Here is a 17,404-nt window from a genome sequence, read left to right as displayed (position 1 = left end):
GTCTAACTACAGCCTGGGTGGCGGAATTGACCGGGTCCTAGGCTCATCACGAGTCCATTCATGCCTTGGGAGTGGGCCTGGACCGGGCGGGATCGTATGGTTTTCTTCTGCCTCAGCCTTGCTAAACTCGCCGGCCCCGCGGGCCCTGAGGCGGGATAGCGGAGGGAGCCGGCTTCAGGAAGAGGGAGGCGTCCGCTCTCAGCCCGGAACCTTTCTTCTCCAGTCCGAGCAGATTCCGGAGCCGTGCCTCGGCGGGCCGGAAGTGGAGGCGGTTGGTGGGATTGGAGGGGCTCCGGGGCTTGGTGCGGGCCGCTGTTTGTGCGGGTGGACCCCATTGTAGTGACCTGCGTGCCGTGTCCGGTCCCTGCGCGGCTGTGTCCGGCCGGTGCGAGGCGGCAGCGAAGCGAACGCGGCGCGTTCCGGGCGCTTGTGGCTGGGCCTATGGCCTCCTGCGCGAGCATCGACATAGAGGACGCCACGCAGCACCTACGGGACATTCTCAAGCTGGACCGGCCCGCGGGAGGTGAGCGAGGACCGCGGGGGTGGGGCCTCGCCGCGGGGCAGAGGGGCGGCTCGAGCCAGGCTCGCCCTCAGGGCCTGCAGGCCCCTCCGGACCGGCTCTGCACCCTCCGGGCCGGCGAGGGCAGACGATGGTTAGAGCGGTAAGCCCCTAAGCATGTTCCCAGAAGGGCGCAGACCCCCGGTGCGATCCCTCCCCTCCCCACCCCACCCCGGTGCCGGGCCTTTTTGCCTCGTCCTTCAGCGTCTTGGCTGAAGGTGAGGCTCCTTCTCTTAAACCGCAGGGCCCCCTTGGTTTCCTGGCCCTAAGGTCTGTAATGTTTCTGGTACTCATCTAAGTTCCCAGCCCGCTTGCTTTAGTTCTGAGGCCTAGTCTGTGCTCTGCACGTCGAGTTGTGTCTAGACCTAGGCGCTGTGCTGAGGAGCTGTGGATCCCCTCTGCAACTTGCCCCTCTCTCCAAAAGAGAGACTTTAGGCATGCTTTCTGAAACTTTTCCGGAGAAAAGTGACCACTCCCAATTCTGTGTCCTTTCTGGGATGAAGGCAAATCACAGACTGCCTGGCTCTGATTGAACTCGGCTACAAACATCTGCCAGCCCTGGTTTATTTCCTTTCTCTGAAACTTCGTTTGGGCTTGCAGTGGATACTTCAGAGCTGCTCCTGCCCTCGGGAGCCTGTAATGCTGTTGGCATTGGAAGAGAGGAGTGTTTTGGTTTTTTGATGGGTATAGGATGGGTGGGGTGGGGACTGGAGAGTGCCTGAGAACAGGTCTGAGAAAGGAGACCATGTTTAGGTTTTGTAATATGAACAGTTTAGGGTCAGGAAGGCATTCACAGAAAGGAAATAGCATATGTGAAGGTAACCAGTTTCCTGGCAGGTTCAGTAAACTCTAGTGGTTAAAAGACCAGCTGTTGATGGTGGTTTAGGTGTGCAGTGTCCAGAGCTGAGAACTGGTGTTTCCTCAGACCCTGTTCTTTTTTTTCTTTTCTTTTCTTTTCTTTTCTTTTCTTTTCTTTTCTTTTCTCTTCTCTTCTCTTCTCTTCTCTTCTCTTTTCTTTTCTTTTCTTTTTTTTCTTTTCTTTAAATTGATTTCAGAGAAGAGAGAGATAGAAACATGAAAGATGAGAGAGAATCGTTACCAGCTGCCTCCTGCACACCCACTATTGGGGATTGAGCCCGCAACCTGGGCATGTGCCCTTGACAGGCATTGAACTAAGGACCCGACACTCTATCCACTGAGCCAAACCAGCCAGGGCCCTCAGACCCTGTTCTTAAATCTGCTGGGAGGCCCAAACTGGCTGCTCCAGCAGCAAGCACTGGTGCTCACTCGGTGTGGTTAACTACCGCCTGTTTCCTGAGAAAATCCTTCTGCTGCCTGGAACCACTGGGCCCTGTGCACAGCCCCGGAGTGTGCTCCCTTTACTCATGAGCATGGCTTGGGCCTTTCTTGCTCAGCAGCTGCTAGGGAGACTAGACTCCACAAAGGTTTGGTAGAGCCTGGCATGGCCAGCCTTGTGCATTTGTTTGTCCTCATGATAGTCTTCCTGGGAAGGTGAGTGGTCAGCTAACCCCTGAGCAGCCAAGGTGGCTCTGATCCAAGCAAAGTGGCCTGGAGACTTCTTTTCTGAACTCCTTGTTTATTGATTGATACTGGATTCTCCTGTTTGCCAAGGAGTTCTGGCTTGTCTCCTCTCACTGGAGGACCATGTCAGACCCCAGACTTTTTTGTCTCTAGAAACTTGATGTGATCCAGAATGTGGAACCCTAGTCTCCTTGCCACCTGGGAGTTTTGGAGTGGTGGTCGAGTCTAGGAGGGTGGTTGAAACTCAATAAGTGGCAAACAACTAAAATGCTGTCTTTCCTGACTCAACACACAACCCCATCGTTTCTCTCTTCTTTGTCCAGCTCTTCATGTTCATTCATCTTTTGTTTACCTGCCCAGGGAAGCTTCTTCTGGGCCATTTCTCTGTGAGGCAGGCTCCTTTCTTCCATACTCCCACATCTTAACACTCCCCTTCCACGCCTTAGGAGCTCATCCTTCTTCTCCAACCCCTGCCACTGCCTTGGTCTAGACCCTGGTATCTCTCACCCACATTCTCTACTATTCTGCATACTGCCTTAGAGCAAGGAGCCCTCTGGCCAGTGCTGACCGGGTCACCTTCCTTTTAAAAAAACTTGTGGCTCTCATCGCTACAGGGAGAATCTAAGCACCTTACCCTCATAACTGAGACCTCTGCAGCCTTGTTTTCCCTTCCACCTTCCCATGTTTGTGTGTTCTAGCTACACTGGCTTGATGGCAGTTCTTCTATAAAATCTGTCCTGACCCTGCCTTGCCCTCCCTCACGTACACATAGTCCTTCTGTTAATCAGCTTAATAATAACCCACAACCATCGGACCAACTTACACATAGTCCTTCTGTGTTGACTCACTCGGGCCTGAGTAGTAATTGGCCGTAGAGGAATTTTTGATGACTTGTACCCCGCTCCCAGGTAGAAGAGCCTCATGCTTATCCTTAGTCCTGGTATACATTGGGTTCACCTTAAGTGTTATGGAATGAGAGATGAACAAAGGGCCTGCCTTCCCATAGACATGTCTCAGTTGAGTGTTCCTAGAGTACCTTATGGTTCCAGAGGGAGGCTCTGCAGGCGGAGAGGTCAGTAGGCAGGTAGAACAACCTCATGATAGTGGTCCTACCTGTCCCCAGGCCCCAGTGCAGAGAGCCAGCGGCCATCTAACACCTACAATGGTGACCTCAATGGGCTCTTGGTCCCAGACCCCCTCTGCTCAGGCGATGGTACTTCAGCAAACAAGCCTGGTCTCCGATCCAAGCCATCCATTAACCTGCAGGAGAAGCAGGTCATGTGAGTACCTGGGAGATGATAGTGGTGGTGATGGCATCTTTGGAGTGTCTGTTAGCTGAAGGCATGAGATGGGGTGAGAGAAGGGCTGGCAGCCTCTGCTGCTCCCACACTAGATGTCCCAGGTGGAGCACTTAACCACATTGAGCTTGCCACATGTGAGGGGTGAGGGCAACCTCAAGGGCGTGGCCTGGACCTAAAGTTTAGGTGCCTGATCCAAGGCGGGAGGTGACCTACCAGTCTGGGGGCCAGTGGGCCCAGAGCTGTGCACCTGGGAGTGGACACCTTCCCCATGGTAGCTGTATCCTCTCCACATTCCTACCCTGCCTATTGAGACTCGGGGTAAACAAGAGTCAAGCTTGTGCACCCCTCTCCGCAGCTGCCTCTCAGGAGATGACAGTTCTACCTGCATTGGGATTTTGGCCAAAGAGGTGGAGATTGTGGCCAGCAGTGACTCCAGCATCTCGAGCAAGGCACGGGGGAGCAACAAGGTACTAGGATGTTGTGGCACGTATGGTGAATGGGCCGCAGAGTCTCTTCCTCTCTACTCCCTTGCTGCTAGTTCCTATGGGGACCACCTTAACAGGCAGGTAGTGTGCCCCACCCAGTCTTAGGAAGCCAGAATTGGCTACCAAGTCTCTGGGAATCTGGCCTCAGGAGTTGTGATTGGGTGGCTGGGCTTGCACATGCGGCCTCTACTGTCCCCAGGGATGCTGGGGAGCACCTAAGCTCTGGGAAAGCTGCCCTAGCCCTCAGCTTTTACGACCTTCCTCACCCTTGGTTCTCAGGTGAAAATCCAGCCTGTCGCCAAGTATGACTGGGAGCAGAAATACTACTATGGCAACCTGATTGCTGTGTCCAACTCCTTCTTGGCCTATGCCATTCGGGGTGAGTTGGGTCAAGGGAGAGGAGGGAGGTGTTCTGCCAGAAGCTCCAGAGATGCAGATTCAGTAAGGCCACTCAGCCCACTCAGATGTTAGGGATACAATGGAAGTCTTGTCTCTGCCAGGCTTTGGGGAGCTAAGTGGAAAAACCAAGCTTGAGGTTGGTGGTAACACTGAGGTGGGCAAGGGCAGAGCTTCTCTGCTGCTGCCTGGGCCTAGACACTCACTCACGGCCAACCACTGTCCCGATTCCAGCTGCCAACAATGGCTCGGCGATGGTGCGAGTGATCAGTGTCAGCACGTCGGAGCGGACCCTGCTCAAGGGCTTCACAGGCAGCGTGGCGGACCTGGCCTTCGCACACGTCAACTCCCCACAGTTGGCCTGCCTCGATGAGGCAGGAAACCTGTTCGTGTGGCACTTGGCTCTGGTCAATGGCAAAATTCAGTATCCTTTCCTTGGGATGGAATGGCAGCTGAAAAAAGGTGGGCAGAGCTGGGGATCTCGGACACACGCATCATACACTTGTCTAATCCTTAACACCCCACTTAGAGAAGAGATTTTGGTCCATATCCGGCAGCCAGAGGGTACGCCACTGAACCACTTCCGCAGGATCATCTGGTGCCCCTTCATTCCCGAGGAGAGTGAAGACTGCTGTGAAGAGGGCAGCCCAATGGTGGCCCTGTTGCATGAGGACCGAGTGAGGAGGCTGGGCATGGAGGTTGGGGGATAGAGCAGCCATGGTGTGGGCGTGGGCTGAGCACTCACCTCTCTGTACCCTCCAGGCTGAGGTGTGGAACCTGGACATGCTCCGTTCCAACCACAGCACCTGGCCCGTGGATGTCAGCCAAATCAAACAGGGCTTCATCATGGTGAAAGGCCACAGCACAGTAAGCCGGCAGCCGACTGCCTCCCTTCTCTTCCCCTTTCCTTCTGTCCCTCATCTATTCCTCATGCCCGTAGCTGCTCACATAGCTTTGCTGGCATTCTGGCCATGGGGGTGGGGGTCACAAAGTAACCTTTACTTGGGGAGCTCATGCCTAATGTGCACCCCATGGCACTCGTCTTCTTTAAGACCCCCCCCCCCCCCAATTACTCAGTCTATCACACAAACGTGCGGATCCACTGTGGGTCAGGCCAGCTCACTGTCATTCTCATCTGTGATGGGCTTGCTCCCATCTCTAGTCGGGTGGTAAAGCAAGGCTCTTTGGGTTCTTCCCAGTACCTGAGTGAAGGGGCCCTCTCACCTGACGGGACTGTCCTGGCAACAGCGAGCCACGACGGCTTTGTCAAGTTCTGGCAGATCTACATTGAGGGGCAGGATGAGCCAAGGTAAGGCAGGAGCCGAGGGACCAGGAACCCCCGGGTAGGGGACTAGATCACCTACTCAGGTCCCTCATCTGCCTCCTTGCAGATGTCTGCATGAGTTGAAGCCCCACGATGGGCGGCCGCTCTCCTGCCTCCTATTTTGTGACAACCACAAGAAACAGGACCCTGAGTGAGTGAGTGGGCAGGCAAGCGGGTGGTACGCTAGACCTTGGGCTCCCAGCCAGTCACTCAGCGTCATTGCTTTGCAGGGTCCCTTTCTGGAGATTTCTCATTACTGGTGCTGACCAGAACCAGGAGTTAAAGATGTGGTGCACAGTGTCTTGGACCTGCCTGCAGACCATTCGGTAAGCACAAGCTGGGGAGCTGGCCAGGGGGGCAGGGTTGGGGATGTGAGTTCTTTCCACTCTCTTAGGCTCATTCATCCTGCCTTGTGGCCTCCCAGTTTCTCCCCAGATATCTTCAGCTCAGTGAGTGTGCCCCCCAGTCTCAAAGTTTGCTTGGACCTCTCAGCGGAATACCTGATTCTCAGCGATGTACAACGGAAGGTAGACTGCACTGGGGACCCCCCGGGGAGAGTTGGTATCGTCGGGGCAGGTAGAGACATGTGGCACATCCACAGCCTTCACAGCCCCTGAGCTCAGCTGTGAATGCGCTGCCTGTGCAGGTCCTTTACGTGATGGAGCTGCTGCAGAACCAGGAAGAAGGCCGTGCCTGCTTCAGTTCCATCTCTGAGTTTCTGCTCACCCACCCTGTACTGAGCTTCGGTATCCAGGTGGTGAGTCGCTGCCGGCTGCGGCACACGGAGGTGCTGCCTGCTGAAGAGGAGAATGACAGCCTCGGGGCTGGTGAGCTGCTCAGGGTTGGGATATAGGTCGGGATGTAGGGAGTGCCAACGCACAGAGGGCCAGGGGTTTAGTTGTCCACACTGTCCTTGCAGATGGGACCCACGGAGCTGGTGCCATGGAGTCTGCAGCCGGTGTGCTCATCAAGCTCTTCTGTGTGCATACCAAGTGAGTGTGCCCTGTCTGTGCCCCTCCTCACCCTGCCGACTCTGGCCCCTTTGAGCCCTCTCCTACTCTCTTCCTGAAGGGCATTGCAAGATGTGCAGATCCGCTTCCAGCCACAGCTGAACCCTGATGTGGTGGCCCCGCTTCCCACCCACACTGCCCGTGAGAATTTTGGTGAGTAAGGGGTGAGAGGTAAGCAGGTTAAACTGGCCAGGGTCTAACATCTGATTAAAGTGGCAGATTTCCCCACAGCATTTGGAGAATCTCGGCCCGAACTGGGCTCTGAGGGCCTGAGTTCAGCTTCTCACGGCTCCCAGCCTGATCTCCGACGCATCGTAGAGCTACCTGCACCCGCCGACTTCCTTAGTCTGAGCAGTGAGACCAAGCCCAAGCTGATGACGCCTGACGCCTTCATGACACCTAGCACCTCTTTACAACAGGTTTGCTGGGGTTGGGGGCTTGGGGCTTAGGGCTTAGGGCAGGGGGACCTGGGAATCCCTACCCACAGACCACAATTCTTACTCTCTGCATCTCCCCAGATTGCTTCATCCCCAAGTAATAGCAGCAGTAGCAGCAGCAGTAGCAGCAGCAGCTCCTCTCTTACAGCTGTGTCTGCCATGAGCAGTACCTCCGCTGTGGAACCTTCCTTGCCCAGGTGAAGTGAGGGTCAGAGTTGGGGGATGGCGAGGGCTGGTGCCAGTTGATGCCAAGGTCCGGTTGCTTATGCCTCAGCCTTCCTGCCATCAGGCCACCTGAGGAGCTGACTTTGAGCCCCAAGCTGCAGCTGGATGGCAGTCTGACAATGAGCAGCAGCGGCGGCAGCAGCCTGCAGACAAGCCCCCGCAGCCTCCTGCCCAGCCTGCTCCCAGGTCCAGCTGACAAATTGACTCCCAAAGGGCCTGGACAGGTGTGTGAATGTGAAATGCAGGTTAGCAGGTGTATAACTTCAGGAAGGTCAGAGCAGTCTTCTCCTATAGCACCCTGTCTGCTTGTCCTGTTCTGCCTCAAGTGGCCCATATTTCTCTTGAGGTCATCTCAGCCTCCCATATTCCCTGCAGGGCAGCTCCTCAGCTTATCCATTCCCACCTCATCTCCTCCTGAGCATACTGCACCCCCCTTCCCCACATCACTGCAAACACCAGTGCCTCGTCTCTGTGTTTCCCCCACCCCTATTTCCTTCCATCTAAGTCCCCGTTTTGGCCCACTTCAGGTACCTACTGCTGCCTCTGCACTCTCCCTGGAGCTGCAGGAAGTTGAGCCCTTGGGGCTGCCCCAGGCCTCCCCCAGCCGTGCCCGCTCTCCCGATGTTATCTCCTCGGCTTCCACTGCCCTGTCCCAGGACATCCCTGAGATCGCATCTGAGGCCCTGTCCCGTGGCTTTGGCTCCTCTGCTCCTGAGGACCTTGAGCCCAACAGTATGGCCTCAGCTGCCTCCGCGCTGCATCTGCTGTCCCCACGGCCCCGTCCAGGGCCTGAGCTCGGCCCGCAGCTTAGCCTGGACGGAGGCCCGGGGGATGGGGATCGGCATAGCGCCCCTTCCCTTCTGGAGGCAGCCTTGACCCAGGAGGCCACAGCCCCTGACAGCCAGGTCTGGCCAACAGCACCAGACATAACTCGGGAGACCTGCAGCAATCTCGCAGAAAGGTGAGGAGCTTGGGAGGGGAAAACATACTGTTGGTAAGAGTTTCAGACAGTCATCTGAGTCGGCCTGTCCTCCCAGCCCCAGGAATGGCCTTCAGGAAAAGCATAAGAGCTTGGCCTTCCACCGACCACCTTATCACTTGCTGCAGCAACATGACAGCCAGGACACCAGCGCTGAGCAAAGGTAGATGCCACTCCACACCCTTTCTCTCTCAAGGGAGGGCCAGCAAGTGGTAGGCACTTCGGCCTCTCTCTCCCCTTTTCACAGTGACCACGATGATGAGGTGGCCAGCCTTGCCTCTGCTGCGGGGGGCTTTAGCACCAAAGTTCCCACTCCACGGCTACCTGCCAAGGACTGGAAGACTAAGGGATCCCCTCGGTCCTCACCCAAGCTCAAGAGAAAGGGCAAAAAGGATGACGGGTAGGAGAGGTCCCGGGGCCAGGGAGAGGGGTGGCCCTTACGTTGTCTGCATGACTGGACCTGAGGTGCTTCTTGCCTATGGCAGGGATTCAGCCGTGGGATCCCGGCTCACGGAGCACCAGGTGAGTGCACAAATACCCTTTCTACTTCTAGGACTCCTCTCTCAGGGTGGGGAGGAGCTCTGGGCCATTCCCTAGTCCAGTGTGTGGGGACATGTGGGGTAGGCATGTGATGGTTGGTGCTCCTGGCAGGTGGCAGAGCTCCCTGAGGACTGGCCAGCACTAATTTGGCAACAGCAGAGAGAGCTGGCGGAGCTGCGGCACAGCCAAGAAGAGCTGCTGCAGCGCCTGTGCACCCAGCTCGAAGGCCTGCAGAGCACCGTCACAGGCCACGTGGAGCGCGCCCTCGAGTCTCGGCATGAGCAGGAGCGTATCCTTGTGGGCAGCGACCCGGCATGGCAGAGGGTGCGGGCAGCTGCGGCCTTCTTAGACCTAGAAGGGAAACGAGACCTGCTCCAGGCCTGTTCCTTAGCTGCAACACAGAGCGGCGGCTGGAGCGGGCACTGGCCGAGGGGCAGCAGCGGGGGGGGCAGCTGCAGGAACAGCTGACACAACAGCTGTCCCAGGCACTGTCTTCAGCTGTGGCCGGGCGACTAGAGCGTAGCATACGGGATGAGATCAAGAAGACGGTGCCTCCATGTGAGTTTTACGTGGAGACTTCCGGATGGGCTGCGTGGGAGTGAGCCCCCTACTTGTCAAGCTTCTTCTCACGGCTCCATCTCTCCCTCCGCACCCTGCCCCAGGTGTCTCTCGGAGTCTGGAGCCTGTGGCAGGCCAACTGAACACCTCGGTGGCCACCAAGCTCACAGCTGTGGAGGGGAGCATGAAAGAGAATATCTCCAAACTGCTGAAGTCCAAGGTGCTAAAGGGGCAAAGATGAAGGAGGTTGGTGGTTGGTGGGGTTGTCAGGCCAGCTTGGGCTCAGGCTTTTGGCTTGGCCCGGCCCCTCCCTCTACCCCCAGAACTTGACAGATGCCATCGCCCGAGCAGCTGCAGACACGTTACAGGGGCCCATGCAGGCCGCCTACCGGGAAGCCTTCCAGAGTGTGGTGCTGCCGGCCTTTGAGAAGAGCTGCCAGGCTATGTTCCAGCAGATCAATGACAGCTTCCGGCTGGGCACACAGGAATGTGAGTGGAGTCATATGCTCCAAGGTGGAGGGGCTGTCCTCCTCTTCCCCATCGCTCTTATGGCCCCCATGATCAACTTTCAGACTTGCAACAGCTAGAGAGCCACATGAAGAGCCGGAAGGTGCGAGAGCAGGAGGCGAGGGAGCCTGTGTTAGCTCAGCTGCGGGGCCTCGTCAACACACTGCAGGGTGCCACTGAGCAGATGGCAGCCACTGTGTCCAACAGTGTTCGGGCTGAGGTGCAGCACCAGCTGCATGTGGCTGTGGGCAGGTGTGTGGGTAGGGTACTGGGCAAGGTGGTAGGTTTGGAAAGGCCACACTGGATTCCCTATCTACCTCATCTCCCTCATTTCCCTTTGCAGCCTGCAGGAGTCCATTTTGGCACAGGTACAGCGCATCGTTAAGGGTGAGGTGAGTGTGGCACTCAAGGAGCAGCAGGCCGCTGTCACCTCTAGCATCATGCAGGCCATGCGCTCAGCTGCTGGCACTCCTGTCCCTGCTACCCACCTCGATTGCCAGGCCCAGCAAGCCCATATCCTGCAGCTGCTGCAGCAGGGCCACCTCAATCAGGCCTTCCAGCAGGTATGCCAGCCATTAGGCCCAGCTAAGGCTCAGGTGTCTCCTGACAAGACCCACCCACTAAATGCTAGTCTCTACCCAGGCCCTGACAGCTGCTGACCTGAACCTGGTGCTGTACGTTTGTGAAACTGTGGACCCGGGCCAGGTTTTTGGGCAGCCACCCTGCCCACTCTCCCAGCCTGTGCTCCTTTCCCTCATCCAGCAGCTGGCCTCTGACCTTGGCACTCGAACTGACCTCAAGCTAAGGTGAGTGGGCGCATTTGGACCAGGAGATGGGCTCAGGTGGAGGTGGGAGAACAGTTCAAAGCAGAGACTCCAGCTCTAGCTTGACTCCCTCCCTAATTCTCTCCACCAGTTCCCTTTGCCTCCACACAACTCAGGCCTGGAGGGTTCCTTTGTCAGGCATCCCTCTCAGCCTCAGTGCCACCAGGTGGCGCTCCCATCTGCTGGAGCCCACCTGTAGCCTATTCTTTTCCTCCGTCCTTGTCCTCAGCTACTTGGAAGAGGCTGTGATGCATCTGGACCACAGTGACCCTATCACTCGGGACCACATGGGCTCCGTCATGGCCCAGGTGCGCCAGAAGCTTTTCCAGTTCCTGCAGGCCGAACCACACAATTCACTCAGCAAAGTGGCCAGGCGTCTCAGCCTCATGTTGCACGGCCTCGTGACCCCCAGCCTCCCTTAGCTGAGCCTGCCTTGCCCTGGGGTGGGGTGGCACTGAAGGCCAGTGACAGGCCTAGGCCAAAGCTGGGTCGTGCCTGCTCTTCACCTGCTCAGACTTCCGCCTCTGCACCTCTGAGGTGTTGAGGGGGTGAGCACTGGCTGTGGTCTACAGGTTACGGTAGCCAGCAGGTTTAGGCTGGGCCCAGGGTGGGTATTGTGCCTTCTTGGGTTCTGCCATGCCTGGAGCATGACCCCCCCGAGATTGTGATACCACTTGAGTTGAATTTTCCATGTTGCTTTTTACCTCTGTTTTGGATCTTTTTGTTTTTGAAAAACATTAAGGAATTCAATTAAATGCTTTTGGAATAAAATGGAATATGTGTGCTTTCGGTGTGTCTTTGGAGTGACTTTGATAACTGCTCTCTATTCCCTGGCCTAGCTTCTCCTTTTGTGGAGCCCTGTCAAGGCCAACCCACTCCCCACAGTTCTGGCCACCCATCCTCATCGATCTTCCTGCATCTCCCCTCTCCATCCCTGGGCCAACGGCCCTGGACTCAGCACAGCAGCGATCCCCTGGGCTCTTATCTCTAGGGTCCCTCTTTGTCACCTTGCCTACTGATTTGCCTACTGGTGGTGGGGCTGCCTGCTGGCTTTGAAGCCCCGCCCCCAGCTCCCATCCAATCACAGTCCCTCCTTCCGGAGGCTGGGCTGAAGGGCTGCACTCTAAGCGGAGCTTCTAGTTCTGGCACCAGGCTCCCAGCCAGGATGATGCTCTGCTGCTGCTGTCACCACTGCCAGCGGCTGCCCCGAGCGGTGGGGCTGTTGCTGCTGCTGCTGTTACCACTCGGTGAGTGCAGGCGAACTAGACCTGGGCCTGACACCCTCTCGTCAGGCTGGGTTTAGGGTGTGTGTGTGTGGGGCGGGGGAGGCTGGGGCACAACCTTCCTGAATGCTGGAAGCCAGTGTGGCAAGGAGGTGCAAGGGCTCCATGGAGGGAAGAATGTGTACCGTGTCTTTAGAACTGAAAGTGAAGGGTGTGAATTGAGCCCTGGTGTGGGGGGAGGACCTCAGCATTTCACAGACCCCATTCTGATAAAGGGAAGACATAGCCTTTGATGAGACTCAGACCAGCTTTGGGGTCCCCTGAGGTCTTCTGTTAGGATCTGGCCTGGATCCTGACACCCTCTATCCTGCTCTACCTGTCTGAAAATACTCGTTTTGGATGGGGTGGGAAAGTCTGACTAGTCTGACTAGACTAGAGACTGGATGGTGCTGGGGAGGGGAAGTGTGGCCTGGACCCTGTCCCCCTTTATCCTGTCCTTGCTCCTTCACTTGGATCATCTTTACCTGACTTGGGGCTGCAGAAGCCCCAGAAGCTCAGAGGAAGAGCTGACCCCTGGGACGTGAGGACATTACCCTGTCTTCCTCCACATTGGCTCTGTTCAGTCCTACCTAGAACAGCCCAGGCAGGTGATCCCCAGATGTGCCCCTCCTTCCCCTGGGGTACCTCTTTCCCGCTGAGTCACGTCCCTAGAGCTTGCCAGAGTAACTAAGCCCCTGGGGGTTGGGAGGTGGGGCAGTTCATCCTATCAATTATTTTCCACCCCTTCCTCCCCCCACCCCCATCCTTTTATCTCCCCTGGAGGCAGCTGCCATGGGCCAAAGCCGCTGTGACATATACCAGGGCTTCGCCAAGTGTCTCATCCGCTTGGGGGATGGCATGGGCCATGGAAGCGAGCTGGAGGCCATCTGCAGGTAAGAGCAGGTGCAAGGACAGCAGCCTGACCCTCTCTACTCTCCGTGCCTGAGCCTCTTCCCATTCCAAAGCCGCCTTGTCCCACCTAACTCCCCTAATCCCATGCCCTGAACAGGTCTTGGAATGACTTCCACATCTGCGCCTCTCAAGTTCTGTCAGGTTGCCCGAAGGAGGCGGCTGCTGTGTGGGAGTCACTACAGCAAGAAGCTCGTCGGACCCCACACCCAGATAACTTGCACACTCTGTGTGGCGGCCCTGTGCGCGTCTGGGAGCATGGTGCAGGCCCCGAGACCAACCAGGAGACACTGAGGGGGACAGCACCTGCCCTAACCCCAGCCCCTGCACCCCTGCTGCTGGCGGCGGCTCTGGCATTTTTTTGCCTCCTGGGGCCTCTGGCCTAGCCATTGGGGTCAAGTAGCAGTGCCCCCGCTGCTACCCCAGCTCTGATGGCTGTCCTCGAAGCTCTGTAAGGTGCATTCAGCTTTCATTAAAGGTATTTATATTTGTACTGAGCTCCTTCCTTTCTTCTGGCTGCTCACTGCCTGACTGAGACGGAGGCCTCCAGAAGCTGATTCCCAAGACAGAGTGGGCAGGGCCCAAGGCTGCCACAGGGGACTCCATCTTTCTCCTTGCAAACACTCATTTCCCAGGGAGCAGTGCTGAGCTTTCCATTACGTGCAGGTTCCAGGACCTCTCGTGGTCTTTCTTCCCAGGTTGGTATTCCTAGCCCTACCTGGCCCCTAGGGAACCTGTGAGATGGTGGAGTGTCTCACCCTACTCCCCACTATGGCCGTCCCCCCGCACCCCTGCTTCATGCTAGCCTCCAGACTCCTGACCACCTCATCCCCTCCTCTGCTGAACTGACACCTTAGCCTTTAAGACAACTCAAAGGAAATGCTCTGTTCTCTTCCTCTCTGGGGTCGTGTCCATCTGAGGGGGGTGTGTTTCAGAAGGTGGGGCGTCCCTGTTGGAATTTACATTCAGTTCCCCAAGGTGACCTGGAGCGGCTGAGACTGGAGTCCCAACAAGGGTTCCCCTGGCCTCTGCTCTCCACAAGCTTCTTCTCTGAGAAGAGGTGTGCAGCGTGAAATCCAAACAATCCCAGAAGGCATTCTGGAAGCATGGAATGGGAGTGAGGGGAAGAGCAGGCATGGGCACATTCTGAGGGAAGGAGGGGGCTCAGAGAGAGTGAGAGCCTCCTCTGTTCAGTCTCCTACCACCAGCACCAAACCCTATTTCAACCCCCCCCCCCCCCCCACAGTGGGCACTGCATGGCTTCACTGGCTTCTACTCCCTCCCTCTGCTTTATTTCCCATTTTCTATATTGAAAAACCGATTCTGCTGTTAAGCTCCTTCTCATTGTCTAGGAGGCTCTATATAAGCCAGCTCTGCCCACAATTTATCTGTCTACTCAACTCCCCTTGGCAGCAGCACAGAGGAGAGGCGTGATCTACCTATCCAGTCCCTGGGGTCAGGGGAGGCTTCAGAGAATGAGCATGATAGGGGCAATAGGAGGTAAGGATGGAGGCTGACAAGTGGTGGAGGAGAGGCGGGGCTGATTTGGAGAGGGCATTACAAGAGTGGCCCAAAAGAATCAGTTGTGAGGGAGAGAGAGAGGGGTGGGAACCCATATGAAGGCAGGCCAGATTTACACTAAAGCCTGTCCTGAGAGGCTGTGCCTCAGGACAGAATCAGGCCTGAGAGGACCCTTGCAGAGGCTCCAGAGTGACAAGTGCTTCTAGAGACCTCCACCCACATATGTAGGAGTCCTTCTTCAATCCATGCTTCCCAAATACCATCCCATGCCGATTAGGTGAGGTGCTTCCATTAATTCCCTCTCTGCCCCATCTTGGCTCCTGTGCTTCATTTGCCTGTACTTTTATCCCCACGTCTCTCTCCACCAGCACTACCCATCTTCTATCACCTGAAGGAGAAAGTTCAGAAAAACAACACTCCCAGATCTGCCCCTTTTTGACCACCAGCATTTTCCAGAAGGAAAGACCATACTTTTGTTCCTCTGGGTCTTTGTACATCTACAATATTATCTCTACCCTTCCCCATTTTCTCCTGGTGAACTTCTTTCTGGTTCATTATCACCTCCTCCAGGAAATACTTCTGCTCTGATTCCAAGCTGAATCAGCAGCCTCCTGCAGGTCCACACAGCTCGCGGCTCTCGTCTTTCTCAGTACTGATAGTGCTAGCTTATTACTGTCTGGGTCTGGGTCAGCATTCCTGTCTATGTACTCCCCAAGGGTCCTCTTTGTATCTCTACTACCTGATCTAGGGCTGGGTATAAAGAATATAATTATGGGGGGAGGGGGAAGGGGAGAATATACTTGTGGGAGGTGTGGAATGAAAGATAGAATCTCTTAAGTCCAGCATAGGAAGTGTTACAGTCAGCAAGCTCTTGGGCTGAGAATGTCTGGGCATACTGTCAGAAGGGATGGTGCTGGGGCTCCAGACCCCAAAAGTCTTCCCAGAGTTACTCTTGATAGCAGGGGCTGACTGCTCTGGCCAGCCACAGCAGAGATTACCATCCTCCTGCTGTGACCTACTTTTGCCTGGTGTTTGCTCCCTAAATCCTTGCTCGTCCCTGGAATTGAGTGACCTGGAGTGTGTGTATGGATTTGGTGGTGGGGACAGAATCTGCTCTCTGGCTAGGGGCTTAAGAGCTTTGTATATTTTATCCCGAAGCTGGAGGAGAGGGGTAAGCTGATAGTCATATAGACTGGACCCTGGATACAGCTGCCCAGGCCAGAGCACCATGGGGGCAGTGTTTTTCCCTTTTTCAGTTCTGCAGACAGCGAACAGCCCTAGTGGTTAGAACATCAGCCTGCTAACTGAAGGGTTGCGGGTTTGATTCCAGTCAAGAGCACACACCCCAGTTGCAAGCTCTATCACTGGCAACCAGTTGATGTGTCTTACATCCATATTTCTCTCTCTGTCTCTCCCTCTCCTTTCCATTCAATAAAAATTAATTTAAAAAGTATCCTTGGACAAACCAGTTTGACTCAGTGGATACAGCATCGGCCTGCAGACTGAAGGGTCCCGGGTTCAATTCCAGTCAGGGGTATGTACCTTGGTTGTGGGCATATCCTCAGTGGGGGTATGCAGGAGGCAGCTGATTGATGTTTCTCTCTTATCGATGTTTCTGACTCTCTATCCCTCTCCTTCCTCTCTGTAAAAAATCAATAAAATATATTAAAAAAATATCCTTCGGTGAGGATTAACAAAAAAAATTCATAATTCCCTACTAAATAAAACAGACAAAATGATATTTATTAGTGTTAATTCACTTTTAGGTTTAAAGTATAACATTAGCTTATATCAGTGATTTTCAACCTTTCATCCCATGACACAATCTAATTACTAAAATTCTTCAGCACACCAAAAAATATATTTTTTGCCATTCTGACAAAAAAATTATTATTGCCTGGTTAAGTGTGGCTTAGTGGTTGAGCGTCTACCTAGGAACCAGAAGATCATGGCTCAATTCCAGGTCAGGACACATGCTTGGATTTTAGGCTCCATTCCTGGAAGTGTACAGAAGGCAGCTATTTAATGATTCTCTTTCATCATTGATGTTTTTATCTCTCTCTTCCTTTTGAAATCAATTTTAAAAATTAAAAATTTCATTCATATCAGATAGCTATTGTGTTGGCTGTTGTCATTTTTTTTTGACAATCTAAGGGTAAAGAGGTTAGTGCCCCTGGCTAAATAGTCAGGTATTGCATGTTTTAAAAATTCTTGTAGCACACTGGTTGAAAATTGCTGGCTTGTCCAGCGGTTGAGCATCGACCTATGAACCAGGAGGTCTCGGTTCAATTCCTGTCAGGGCACATGCCCGGGTTTCGGGATTGATCCCCAATGTGGGGTGTGCGGGAGGCAGCCTGTCAATGACTCTCATCATTGATGTTTTTCTCTCCCTATCCCTTCCTCTCTGAAATCAATAAAAATATTTTTTTAAAGAGAAAATTGCTGGTTTATGTAGTTCATTAGAAACAGTTCCATGTGCGAAGTGTTCATTAAACAAAGACTTGTTAATAAATGAACAGACTGAAATTAGGAAGATGGGTGGAGATTACAATCTTTTTATTACCTGCAGCATCTATTCCCCAGCCCTCTGTAACTTTGGTTGTTTGTAAAGTAGTGAAACAATTAAACAATTCCGATCCTATAGAGAAATTGTGAATAGTAACAAGATTTAAAAAAAATATCTTTTTGCCGAAACCGGTTTGGCTCAGTGGTAGAGCGTCGTCGGTCTGCGGACTGAAAGGTCCCTGGTTCGATTCCGGTCAAGGGCATGTACCTTGGTTGCGGGCACATCCCCGGTAGGGGGTGTGCAAGAGGCAGCTGGTCGATGTTTCTCATTGACGTTTCTAGCTCTCTATCCCTCTCTCCTCTGTAAAAAATCAATAAAATATATTTTTAAAAATATATCTTCTTGCTTTGCAGTCTTAGCATTCACTTAAATTCAGTAACAACCAGAATGGAAGAAAAAAAAAAAAAGGTTACTCCTAAATTGGTCCAAGACTAAAGACCAATCCTCAAGTTTGCCATT

The 17,404-nt window shown here is 54.4% G+C and overlaps 2 protein-coding genes across 5 annotated transcripts; both read left to right on the top strand.

The window, feature by feature from the left end:
- The first annotated feature begins 239 nt into the window (after nucleotides 1-239).
- Nucleotides 240-11,471, top strand: EDC4 (enhancer of mRNA decapping 4). Of its 4 annotated transcripts, none has more exons than XM_036440645.2 (29): nucleotides 240-523; nucleotides 3,225-3,381; nucleotides 3,758-3,869; nucleotides 4,167-4,266; nucleotides 4,518-4,707; nucleotides 4,813-4,960; nucleotides 5,046-5,150; nucleotides 5,483-5,592; nucleotides 5,675-5,758; nucleotides 5,838-5,933; nucleotides 6,032-6,134; nucleotides 6,254-6,434; nucleotides 6,527-6,599; nucleotides 6,679-6,770; nucleotides 6,849-7,036; nucleotides 7,136-7,251; nucleotides 7,344-7,503; nucleotides 7,807-8,240; nucleotides 8,317-8,421; nucleotides 8,506-8,658; nucleotides 8,744-8,780; nucleotides 8,910-9,087; nucleotides 9,201-9,356; nucleotides 9,461-9,576; nucleotides 9,680-9,845; nucleotides 9,929-10,115; nucleotides 10,207-10,426; nucleotides 10,506-10,669; nucleotides 10,917-11,471. In XM_036440645.2, exons 1-29 carry the CDS (start codon nucleotides 442-444, stop codon nucleotides 11,107-11,109), a joined length of 4,206 nt encoding a protein of 1,401 aa, XP_036296538.1. In that variant the 5' UTR covers nucleotides 240-441; the 3' UTR covers nucleotides 11,110-11,471. The 4 variants fall into 4 exon arrangements, with proteins under 4 accessions (XP_036296538.1, XP_036296536.1, XP_036296535.1 ...); XM_036440643.2 differs by having other exon boundaries at nucleotides 7,329-7,503; XM_036440642.2 differs by having other exon boundaries at nucleotides 6,837-7,036; nucleotides 7,329-7,503.
- Nucleotides 11,472-11,598: 127 nt separating this feature from the next.
- On the top strand, nucleotides 11,599-13,351 carry NRN1L (neuritin 1 like). The gene is made up of 3 exons (XM_036440647.2): nucleotides 11,599-11,934; nucleotides 12,737-12,842; nucleotides 12,959-13,351. Exons 1-3 carry the CDS (start codon nucleotides 11,853-11,855, stop codon nucleotides 13,242-13,244), a joined length of 474 nt encoding a protein of 157 aa, XP_036296540.1. The 5' UTR covers nucleotides 11,599-11,852; the 3' UTR covers nucleotides 13,245-13,351.
- The last annotated feature ends 4,053 nt before the right edge of the window (nucleotides 13,352-17,404 follow it).

Source organism: Pipistrellus kuhlii, unplaced genomic scaffold (genome assembly GCF_014108245.1).
Source record: "Pipistrellus kuhlii isolate mPipKuh1 unplaced genomic scaffold, mPipKuh1.p scaffold_m20_p_17, whole genome shotgun sequence".
In the NCBI taxonomy this organism is placed as follows: Eukaryota; Metazoa; Chordata; class Mammalia; order Chiroptera; family Vespertilionidae; genus Pipistrellus; species Pipistrellus kuhlii.
This window is presented reverse-complemented; position numbering and strand designations above follow the sequence as displayed.

Bases quoted from the DNA above. Each gene is read 5' to 3' on its own strand.
- EDC4 (XM_036440642.2), top strand. From the start codon at position 442: ATGGCCTCCTGCGCGAGCATCGACATAGAGGACGCCACGCAGCACCTA. The intron at 3,870-4,166 runs GTACTAGGATGT...CTTGGTTCTCAG, and splicing joins AGGCACGGGGGAGCAACAAG to GTGAAAATCCAGCCTGTCGC. The intron at 6,435-6,526 runs GTGAGCTGCTCA...CTGTCCTTGCAG, and splicing joins GAATGACAGCCTCGGGGCTG to ATGGGACCCACGGAGCTGGT.
- NRN1L (XM_036440647.2), top strand. From the start codon at position 11,853: ATGATGCTCTGCTGCTGCTGTCACCACTGCCAGCGGCTGCCCCGAGCG. The intron at 11,935-12,736 runs GTGAGTGCAGGC...CCCTGGAGGCAG, and splicing joins GCTGCTGCTGTTACCACTCG to CTGCCATGGGCCAAAGCCGC. The intron at 12,843-12,958 runs GTAAGAGCAGGT...TGCCCTGAACAG, and splicing joins GAGCTGGAGGCCATCTGCAG to GTCTTGGAATGACTTCCACA.